The sequence below is a fragment of the Apium graveolens genome, chromosome 5 (assembly GCF_009905375.1).
Source record: "Apium graveolens cultivar Ventura chromosome 5, ASM990537v1, whole genome shotgun sequence".
Classification (NCBI taxonomy): domain Eukaryota; kingdom Viridiplantae; phylum Streptophyta; class Magnoliopsida; order Apiales; family Apiaceae; genus Apium; species Apium graveolens.
Window position 1 is genome coordinate 108,707,329 of NC_133651.1, and position 12,148 is coordinate 108,719,476.

The window sequence follows — 12,148 nt, forward strand, 5'->3', positions numbered from 1 at the left end:
TTTACCAAAAACCATGTTAAGAGTTATAAAAAATAATATTTGTATTCAATTAAATTACCCACATTAGGCGAAACTGATTATTTGTGCCAATTTAAAATGTTAAAGATTAAAATTGTACAATCTATATGTTTAGATCCGTTTGTACAGTTACTACCCGTCATTAATGTAGTACGTTTCCTCCAGATAATAAATTTACATTATCGTTAAATAGATAAAGTATAATTATGTCTACAATATTTTTTAGACGTTATTGAATTGTGTTTTAGTATAGTTATATAAACTATAAACCAAATCGTGTTTCATCTATATACCCAAATTATATAACTTTTTATCTCAGGAGCTATACTAATACAAACTCTATATCACGAGTAACGACCCACAGATCAACAACTATACTAACACCAACTATATGCCACATATCTTAGTCATGCGAAAACAGATTACGAAGATAATTATTATTCATATATTTAAAATATAAATCAAATTTGTATAAAATTGTAAATTATTAATATAATTTGATATTTAAAATTTCACGCTCAAACTAAAAATTATAATATTTTTACTTTAGAAAAAATCCATTACTAATTTCTTATATTTGAAGTTTATTTTCTCAAATCTACAATTAAATTGAAATTATATTTATTAAATAATTAAAAAAATTATTATTTGATCTTATATATCTGAAGTCCAATATTATTTAAGAGTGATCATATCCATATTTAGAGGGGTCAATCCTTCGAAATTTAGTGCTTTGTATGTTTATTTTAGTTAGAAAAATAAAACAGTCTTATTTTTGTTACTACTAATATATAATAATACTAGCTTAAAACCCGTGCGATGCACGGATCGCACAGATTTTTTTTAATATTATATAATTTTTTTTGAAAAAAATTGAATTCAATTCTTAATTTTGTTCATTTAAAACTTTAAATGATATGAGTTCATAATAATTATATTAGTAGACGTATATGTTCATAACTTTTTAGAACATTTAAATTTATTTAAAGTGATAGCATGGGTATGGGGGGAAATGTTATTATAACGAAATTATTATTTTATTGAGGGTAAAAATATAATGTCTCTATCTTAAAAAAAATTACTTTAGCATTGTGATTACTTAATCGATTAACTATAATTTTATAAAAGATATTTGCAAAAGACAATATTACAAATTGAATGATATAGTTTTATTCATAATTCTATGTGTATTTTAAAAAAAATATTTATGTTTTAATTAAAATTTGATTGTTTATTTCCATCAATAGGATACGAATTATACTTATTCTAATATTAATTTGATTTATCTCGAATCAATGGTTCACATTATTTTATTTTAGCCCGATGCCCAATACACCGACCAAATCAAACTAATTATTTTTTAGTTTAATTTTAATTTTTTTAAAGTCTAGATCAATAAGATAATTTTGATTTTGACTGAATAATTAGTATATATGATTTTATTTATGTTAGTCGAATTGTGTTTTTATTTTAGTTTTGTGTTAGTCTGCATCAATTGTATAATGTATTTTTTTGTCCTGGATAAATAAAAAATATTATTTTGTATTTTTTATAGTCGAATTGTGTTTTTATTTTAGTTTTGTGTTAGTCTGCATCAATTGTATAATGTATTTTTTTATTCTGGATAAATAAAATATATTATATTGTTTATCCAAGTTCATTATATAATTTTTTTAGCAGAATTGATAGTATTATTATCTTATCTTAACCCGATTCACATGATTGAACAACTAAATCTTAATAATTATGTTTAATTTGCTTAAATTTAATTTAGGCCGAAGTAACAAATTAGAATAATATAGAACTCGATATGAATTAAAAGTTTAAAGTTCGCGGCCATATATTATATTATATTATAATAGACGAAATATTAAAATAAAGAAATTTAAAGCGCCCGACCAAAAAGTCCGAGTGAGGAACAATAGTTAAGCATTACAAACAAAAGCACAAAAAATCATCATTAATTAGATGCGAACCGAATTGGAGAAACAAGTTCAAGTAAAGGTTACTAGCTAAAATAACAGGTTATACCCAGGTTAGTAGCTAGGACTTGTTGCTTTTTGGTTGTTGCACAGCTTGCAACGCGGGCTCTTGGACAGAACTACAGCTATTCCTTGTCAGATTTTTTGATTAAAATTTGGACACTTTGGCCAACCGGAAAGGCTGTATAAAAAGACCGTGTAATGGTAACATATATCCAAGATAACAGGTATGACAGTATCGTAATCGAAATTGTCAGTAGCATTCAACTCAAAAAGAGAAGAAGATAAAACTCACGCAGCCAGCAAAACAGAAACTTGTGTGGCCGGCCTCAGAGAAATCAGTGTACTTAAATCTGTGCATTCATATTCAAGTCCTCTCCGTTTCTGCATTTGCGTCTGGAAATTTCAAACACGTGGACATATATGTCAACATTTCCGTATCCAAAATAAGCGAACCAGCCACTCAAGTCACCATTAATTATGGTGGGAGTATGTTTTAGTATTAAGAATTTCTACAGGTTTGCCATAAAACAAAGGGAAACGGAACCCGAACCGGCATCCATCAACAGGTCCTCATTTCGAAAAAGAGATCAATACAACATATAATCAAGGAGCTTTGATGTATATAAAACGTAAGTCAGCTTTGATTAATAGGTTTTTTCGAGTTTTGGTGCAAACTGATGGTGATAACACCACAAACAGTAACGTAAACTAGAATACCTTGTTAATCAATGTAACTCAAACAATACGTATATACTATACTAATCAGTAATAAAGCAAAAACCTATAGCTACTTGGCTCTGTTATGTAACATCCAGGCACTAGCTTTGTTAAAATTTGTCTACTTCCATTGCAAATGCCTGCAGGAACTAACCTCACAATTAAAGAGATAAGTATGAGCAGAAAATTAAACGTAAAATTTATATTTGCACAAATCTTAATCAGTTGTGGCTTCTGTTCTCTGAGTATATAGAGTTGATGAAGAGATGTTATTTTGTACAAGTTGTTGATTTATCTTCTTTGATTGGCTTCCGGAGTATATATACTCTTGGAGGTTGAGATTCCTCCTAGATTAACTGTAAGACCTCTCGATTCGTAGCGTTACAGTTGTGGATGAAACTGTAGAGACCTAGACCCTTTTTTTCTGTTGCAGCAGTGATTGACATGTTTGCCACTTTTGTTTAGAGTATTTTGTACTTCTTGTGGCGTTCAAAGACTATCCCTGGCTTGTCAGGATTGTTCATATATTAACAATTAAAATAAATATCTTTTACATGATTTGATACTGTTGGTTTTAATGATATCAGAATAGGACAATCTTTGAACGAGAAACCCCTGATAACAACCTTAAGTTCCTTTCAATTGAGTAGTTGTAACACTCTTATATTCAAGTATCTCAGCATTAATAGTACTCATGTGATGTATATTCTTAAACATGCCTATTGAAACTTGACATTAAAACACAAGAAAACAAGTGATCAGGTGAAGTTACCTTGATGTTTAAGATTACAATTTTTTGGATAATGTCAAATATTCTAAGAAGGAAAATGTTTGGTGTATAAAATAATATACAAAATTTTGTTAATAATGACATGTGTTGTGTTTTAATTGAAATAAATTCTTGTATTCATATTAATAAAATCAATTAAAACACATTAAGGAGAATTCCGTCAACAATATTAGAGAAAATCAAGATGAAATGACAAATAGTATGCTTATTTGGTTTATAAATGAAAAGAGTGATCAATTAAAACACATTAAGGAGAATTCCGTCAACAATATTAGAGAAAATCAAGATGAAATGACAAATAGTATGCTTATTTGGTTTATAAATGAAAAGAGTGACCATGACATTGTGAAAAGAGCTAAGAAGTACACTCTTGAGAAAACAAAGAGGCTTATACACGTATGTTCATGTATACATAAAAGTGCCAGTCCTAGCAAAACTTCAATAATAGAAAATGTCCACCCTCGAGCTCGACACAAACGTGTAGTTAAATAAATGAAGGGAATTAATCAGGAGCCAATGTGGGTTGGGGGACAGTCAGCCAACCCACAACAATGAAACATTGCGGAAGGAAGTAATGTTTTAATACGGGTCTTGACTTCCGCAATGTTTCATTACGGGATGTCGCCAATGCACAGAAAACATTGCGCACTTCGCAATGTTTCATTGTTGGATAGACTCTCAGTTTTTAATGTCCAAAATGCCCCTCTCTTTAGCTTATTCTAATATTTAACTTATTTATATAAGTATAAAAATAATATTAATGTTCAACAGTAATTAATTTTTTAAAATATGTTAACATTAAATATAAGTAGTAGTAATATTTTAAAATATTATCAATTTTAATAATAAATTTATCAATTTTATTTTTTTCTGTACTTTTTCTTTAAATTATCGTATGAATAATTTTAGTTTAAAAAATAATATTATTAATTTTATACTTTTTAGTGAATTGAGTTATTTTAGTTTAAAAAATTTATCAACAGTCAAACTTATTTTTTGTGCAAAACTTATTTTATGTGCCAATATTTAATAAGAATTGACTGGTCACACACCGCAATGAAACAATGCGGCAGTTTGGACACCCCGCAATGCTTCATTGCGGCAATTTCAACAGTCAAATATTAATAAGAATTGACTGGTCAACAGAGCAGAAGCTTGACGGACACACCGCAATGAAACAATGCGGCAGTTTGGACACCCCGCAATATACTCGGCGACAGATACAAACCCGCCCTCAACAATCTCCGGCCCGCCCGTAGCCACATAACTCTCCCACTCGGCAACATACTGCTGATGCATAGCAAGACGGTGAGGCCGCTGAAAAGAAGACTGTCTCTCCAACCTCAGAACAGCGTGGTCAAACGGATCATCCGGTATATGCTGGCACATCCCAAACTGTCTCAGTACCCTATCAGAATACTGGTACTCAATGATCTCAAATGCTACCAGCGGGATACGACCAAGAGCCATATGACGACACACCGGGAAATGAGTAGCATCAACATCATCAGGATCAGCCTCTCTCTCGTAAAGTCTGGCATACAGTTGCCATGTCACCCACTGTAGCTGTAAACTGTCCAAATCACCCCGGTAGTTACGTGTATGGTGGTGGGGGTTTACTCTACTAACCTTCACTGGCTCGGCCCACGCGCACGCCCTCGGCCACCGAATCTCCTGCTGAGGCGCAATCTCCGGCCTCCCGGGTGCCAATCTCTCGTAAGCCCACAACATCAATAGTAGACTACACGCGTTAAAGGTGCGAACAGACCTATCAGCCGACAAAGTTAGTGATCTGTACAAGTGTGCCAAAACAGCTGCACCCCATGCATAATCACGAATCTCCGACTCCTTCATCAGCAGCTGCATATACCGGGGATGCACCACGTCCCGCGAAGATGTAGGGAAAAGCACGCCTCCAATAATAAGTAACATATAGGCTCGTGTATGCACTCTGCACTGTACCTCAATCTGAGCAGCATCCATATCTCTGGTATCAGCTCTCGCCCCGTACCGGTTCCTCAGCTGGTTAAAATGCAGTCCATCCTTATAGAACTCCCTGCGCTCCTGCTCTGACATAGACGGATCCTCCCAGTTCTTCATGAACCACGCCTTCGGGTGTTCAAGCTCGCCCTGGGTGAGAGGACGGCCAGTAACCGGTAATCCCAGAATCATATAAACATCCTCCAAAGTAATAGTCATCTCCCTACACGGAAGATGGAATGTGTTAGTCTCTGGCCTCCACCTCTCAATCAAGGCCGTAATGAGTCTGATGTCATTCTGCCGAACCACTCGGGGGTTGCCGAACGCCCCAAAACCATATGCATCCAACAGAGCCGGCTGATCTGGAAGTATATGCCAATCACCCATCCTCGCTGTCAGCTGTCTAACATCTACGGTATTCCTGTCCCCGCCCTCCCAGATCAGACTGCTAATATGGCGGTCCTGCATAGTCAGTAAGGATCGATCAAGAGGTCCACACTCCATGTCCATAGTATCTGCAATATTTTAAACCAAAAAGCACATCAGTACAACTCCAAACAAACAGTAATTACGAAAAAGAAAACAAACATTCTTTCAGCTTAAGAATGATACTCTTCAGCTACTTCTGTGTTTTGAAACTCCAGTTTTCGATATGTCAAAATTCTGATTTTAGTTGGACTAAAACTGTGGCTCTTTCTTTAGCCATGGAACCAGCATTGAGAATCTTGAGTAGAAATTTCAATGTTGTCACTAACAACACCAATCCCACACCTTCTGAATGATAATATTATTTATATGGACTCTTATGACTTGAGTAGTAGATATAAGATTAGATAATGTAGCATGATTCCACAATTCTTGGTTAAAATACTGGTTATACATTTGTTTTAAAGATTCTCTTATTAGATATACATGAAGAAAGAAATTAGTGAGGAATGGCAAAGAATACTAGAATAAGATATTCACAATATTTTTGTATCAATCTGGTGTCTCAACAACTGCAGAAGATATAGGTAATGACAAGTTTAAGAATTCTTACTATGTTCTTATAAATAAATGACATTCTAATGAGTGGAATGCCATCTTGTAGAGTTGCATTATCACAATTTGTGGACATAAAAACTCTATCCCGAATGCAACAAAAAATAAAGTTTACTGTCAGATAAATTGTACTTGAATTCAAGCAATGATCTTAAAATATCGTACTTCACAGCTTAACAGTTTAGACAACTGATGTAAAAAATCTCAAGCTTAAGAATGATACTCTTCAGCTACTTACTAATGTAAAAAACAAACTAATTCTCAGAGGACTTTCATCAAACACTTCATTGGCATTAATAAAAAATTAGCTTAAAATCAAAAAAACTACAAAATACACACAAAACCCATCTAAATTACCCCTAATTCGAAACCTAATTTAACCTAATTATTAACTAATTTACCCCTAATTCGAACCCTAATTATCACATAATCAACATAATTTCGAACAAATATCACATTCACATAAAAAAATCGAATAGCAATCGAATAAAATCGCACTCAAACTCAAACTCATTGTATAATCATGTGTGTGTTGGTGTAATCGTGTGTATAAGTGTGTGCATAGCTATAAATCGTTTGTATACCTGATGAACAAGAAGATGAGTGGAGTGGTTGTGAATGAAATTGTCTCAAATCGCTTCAATGTCGCTGATGGTCATGTTTGAGTGTCTGTTTTTGAGTTTATGCGTGTATATGCGAGTATCTGTGCCTGAGTTTCTGTGTCTGTGTGTAAGGGAAAACGACTACCGCAATGAAACATTGCGGGGCCGCAATGAAACATTGCGGAGGTATAATATTTGTATTTATTTGACATTATTAATGTTTAACAGTATTAATATTTTCAAATATTCAAATATTTTCATTTATTATTAAAAATATTGAATAATTAAAATATTTAAATATCAAAAATATTTTCCTTTATTATTTTAATATATATTATTAAATATTTAAATATATTAATTTCATTTTAATGTTTCAATACTTTTAAAATATTGAATATTAAATATTAAATATAATATTTAATATTATTATAAAATATTTTATAATATTTTTTAAATATTATATTTTTAATCAGAAATATTAAGAATAATATCTTATTAAATTAATATTTATGTAGTTAAAAAAGCATTGATAAATGAATTAACATAGGAAAAGGGTAAAAAGGGGAATGGAGTATGTGGGTCACTCCCGCAATGTTTCATTGCGCCCTCGCAATGAAACATAGCGGCAATAGCGGATCTTACCCATTCGTTTTTTACTTTAATGGTCCTGATTTGTTAGTTGGTTGGATAGGGACCCATAAATGAAATGAATGGATGATAGAGAAGGGGATATACTTACACTGTAAGTATATACAACTCAACTGAGCTGGCATAAACAAATGATAATATCACGATTCTCCGCATCACACAAACATGTACAAAAAATTTGATAAAATTCAAAATTCAAATTACAAGTATATATATATCAGTATCATCCTCTATTTGCCTCACCACACCACTATCTCTCTTTCTCTCTCTCTCAAATGGATCAGAAACTACTTGACCTCTTTCCTCTCACTCCTCAATCAGTTCCACTTCCATCACACACAACAACAAACACAACAACAAAATCGGACAAAGAAGAATTTGTCGGAGGTGATATTGACACTACAGCTCCGACGTTCTCCCGCCCGAAGCAACATATGCTTTCATTAACTCCGTTAAAGGCTCACCGTATTCTCGAAATGTTGCCGGAGGCGGAAGCAAAACTCATTCTCAGTTCGCTCTCTCCGGAAATTGCAAAAGAGCTTCTCGTTTCGCTCTCTCTTGAATTTGCAGAAGTTCTTGTCCGGTCTCTCTCTCCGGAAATTTCTTAACGCCATATCCGTTCATATGACTCACGGATTTTGGCAAGGCGACATTCACTTTCTCTGATAAATTCGGACTCGACATCGACATCTCAGGCTGGTGAGACTCTCGATTAAGGTTTTATATTATTTGATTGATGCCTATATGTCGTGATTTATAGTTATTAGTTCATGAAATTGTTGTTTATGTAGCTAATTGTAATGTTTTGAGTTAGATTTGTTTTTTTTTGTTTACAATTACTTGATTTGTTTGATATGATTGTTTTCGGTGAAAATCAATTCGTTATGTCATGATTTATAGTTATTAGTTCATGAAATTGTTGTTTATGTAGCTAATTGTAATGTTTTGAGGTAGATTTGTATTTTTGTGTAGAATTACTTTATTTGTTTGATATGATTGTTTTCGGTGAAAATCAATCCATTATGTCGTGATATATAGTTATTAGGTCATGAAATTGTTGTTTATGTAGCTAATTGTAATGTTTTGAGGTAGATTTGAATTTTTGTTTAGAATTTACTTGATTTGTTTGATATGATTGTTTTCGGTGAAAATCAATCTGTATAATAGATATACCGTATATAGTCCAGAGTGTGCTCTCAACTCGACTTGCTGCATGATAATTACTATAGCATATATTATGCTGCATGAGGAAATAGCTTTGTACTTTGACATGAACCACTGTAAATGTATATAATGCCGTTGCTGTCATTAATAATTAAAGTTGTCATGAAACAAATGTGGATGCGAAGTATTTATAATGTTCTATATACTGGTAATAGCAATCCCCCGTTAAGCAAATAGCTATAATCTGATGTTAGCATAATCTGGCGATTTTTGTGCTTTTCTAGTGCAGCTAGTTAGAATCCGTACGTACTGGTTTGATGAATTGGATATTTATGTCTGTTTTCTACTACTTATATATATATATATATATATAAGTAATAGTTGAGTTTATAATATACTTGTACCTTTGTGGTTATAAGCACAAATAATGAAATGCCTGTTGAGTCTCCAGAATGTTATATTTCTTCGAGCTCATATATTGTGTTTGGGTTTATCAAATTTCAGTGAAAGAAGCAAAGAGCTGCGAAGTTGTCCATGGAGGAGGACGTGGTGATAGCTCCTTCAGCAACAGTGTGCTTCTTGTTAGTCAAGGTGCTATTGATGGAAGTGATTCTGGGAAAAATGTTGAAAGGCGTGGTGGCTATGGTGGACCTCGTACTGGATCCTGCGGCGGTGACGAGACCCGCAATCTTCGATTATATGAACTTCGTAGTAGGACAGGGCACAGGTACTATGTCCTTTTGTTTTGTTACTGGAACCTCTGTTTTACCATCTATTCAGACTTGATACTTATTGCTGAATCTGGGAGGCACTGAATGTTTAGTATTCTTGGCATGCTGTTGATATGTTCTTCAATCACCTAATCCGATCTGCAGAAATGAGTACAAGCGTGAAGGTTCTGGTCAAGGGAACTGGGGATCACAAACTGATGAAATTTCTCAGTGAGTTTTTCTAATGATCTTTAAAACCTTGTAATGTGGTCTCCGATATATTATATGTCGACACTTGACATATGTTCTTCATCCAGGGTCACCGAGGAATTTTCCGTAGAAGGTAAAAAGAATCTGGATGCTAAGAAGCCCTCTGGAGAGGAAGATGCGGGACCTGGAACCAAGTACAAAGCTGGAAATGTGACTGAAGAAAAGGATCCCGAGTTTGAGGTAGATGTCAAGCTTTGATAAGTCTCCCGCCCCTCCCAGCTTTATCAATTAAAATCTTATATATAGAAATATACGTTCATGTAAGACATTGAGATAGTTCTCTGCATGCCATCTGTTTTTTTTCTGAGCTGGCTGGTAAAATTGTTAATTCTTTATGAGCGCGCTATTGTCATCTGGCCATGGAATATCATATTTAACTGCGTCCTGTGATAGTTCTATAATACAAATAAACTTATTCCTGTTGTGACAAGAAGGACTTACCTGTACATGAACAAACATAAATTTTATTATTAACAAAAGCTTCCTGTTTGAATCATTATATAGAAGTTGCTGAACCATCCATGGGATGTATCATCTTGAACTTATGATTTGCTACTTCTTTCATAGTGCTAACTGCTAAGTATTAGGAATTCGTTGTGCCTAGTGTTTCTCTAATTATATTTACTGAATCACATGAAATTGAACTTTTGGGACATTATAATAATCAAAGAAGCGTATGATGGCTGATTGTTCTAACAATATTAATTTGGCACCTTAAGTTAAACATTCGTGATTCGTCTAAATATCTAGGCCAAGCTGATTATACCTACCCAGCTTCTTAACCTCTTTGTTCTTAGACTTGATTTAGTTCGATATGTTTAGTCAAACAGGCCATATTGAAAAGAGAATAATGAGTCCTCTATGCTAAACCTTTTTGTAAAGTAACAAGTGAATGACAACAAATATCGTAATAGAAGTAATCATTGTTTAAAGTGGGTAATTTTGGAATAATATCTGATAGAAGCAGACCTAAAGCTTAGTAGGAGCGGGAGGGAAGAGAAACTCGTGCTTACTGTTTACATGCTACTCTGTCTGCTACAGAAACAAGATTCAATTTCCTGCTAGTTTGGTCTGTGCTTCTTCTTCCGAGGTTCTTTGATTGATGTGAAGGCAAGAATCCTTTTAGTTCGGGCAAATATTCAATAGGTGCTAACTACTTAATTCAGTTAACATTTATTAACTAGGCATCTTTCCTTCATTTATATTTCGTTAGGCATCAATACATCCAATCAAGTTGTTAGATACACCTGTTACCTGTGCACCAATATGGTAACATAAAGTGTCAGAAGTTCAAATCACAAAAGTAGAAAAAGTTTGTGTTTGTGTTAATGGTTCGTTTCTTAAGTTTCTGTAAATCTATCTATGATATAATGTTCTCAAGAATACGTTTTCTGTATTGCAGATAGTGACACAAGAAGAATTTAAAAAGGATTTGGAAGAGAAAGGAAAAGCATTAACCTTTGGCATAGAAACTACGCATTTCTGTTCTTGCTGCTTTGGTTGGGGCTCAACACCTATTATTTTCCAAAAAGCGCAATTTCATTTGTTGTTGTCTTGCGGGTGGAAGACTTGCTTGTTATTATTTTCTAGCTTCAATTGTACTGGTTAGCCAGTAAAAACCCCTTCCCCGAAATATTTCTAAGCGATTGAGAACCATTGGCCATTAGAACATTTTCAGTTTTGCAAATTCTTGTTGTCAAGAAACAATTTATTTGCTTCAATTTCTTTTTCTTGCCACCTGTACTTTAAAGACTTGGTGTTCTATAGATTATGAACCATTTGCATGTCCTTTAAAGATAATCTTTTCCCTCTTTGCAGTCCTTGAGCAGTAAGGAGTTCTTAAAGCCTGCTCCAGGGGAAATTTACTACGGTCCTACAGGCCGGGGTCGTGGACGTGGCTTTAGAGGAGGAAGTTCCAGCGGCAGCAGTGGAATGAGCAGCTACGAGAAAGCCCCGGTCATTGAAGATCCTAGCCAGTTTCCGACCTTGGGTGGTAAATGAATATTGCTATCTTAAGTAAATCCTGACGTACTTTAAGGATGCAGAGTTTTTCTTTTACCAAAGATATCAAATTCTATCTTTGGTTATTAGTTGTTGGATGTATGTAAACTTTGCATACAACTAGAGGTTGGGTGATAAACTTGCCAACCTTGGGTGGTAAATGAACATTGTAAAGTTCTGTTGTTTCAGATTCTAATTGCCTTGTTCAGCTACAGCTGTGCC

General features: G+C 33.8%; 1 protein-coding gene and 1 long non-coding RNA gene across 4 annotated transcripts; one reads left to right on the plus strand and one right to left on the minus strand.

The window, feature by feature from the left end:
- Positions 1-8,014: 8,014 nt before the first annotated feature.
- Positions 8,015-12,148, plus strand: LOC141724363 (RGG repeats nuclear RNA binding protein A-like). 3 transcript variants are annotated; one of them, XM_074526484.1, is made up of 5 exons: positions 9,097-9,672; positions 9,821-9,886; positions 9,973-10,105; positions 11,328-11,424; positions 11,744-12,148. In XM_074526484.1, exons 1-5 carry the CDS (start codon positions 9,398-9,400, stop codon positions 11,755-11,757), a joined length of 585 nt encoding a protein of 194 aa, XP_074382585.1. In that variant the 5' UTR covers positions 9,097-9,397; the 3' UTR covers positions 11,758-12,148. The 3 variants fall into 3 exon arrangements, 2 of the variants coding, with proteins under 2 accessions (XP_074382585.1, XP_074382584.1); XM_074526483.1 differs by having other exon boundaries at positions 11,328-12,148; XR_012576617.1 differs by adding an exon at positions 8,015-8,480 and having other exon boundaries at positions 9,450-10,105; positions 11,328-12,148.
- On the minus strand, positions 9,680-11,520 carry LOC141724364 (uncharacterized). The gene is made up of 4 exons (XR_012576618.1): positions 11,384-11,520; positions 10,939-11,179; positions 9,914-10,366; positions 9,680-9,814 (listed from the first exon to the last, which is right to left on the minus strand). It is a non-coding gene; the product is annotated as an uncharacterized LOC141724364 (long non-coding RNA).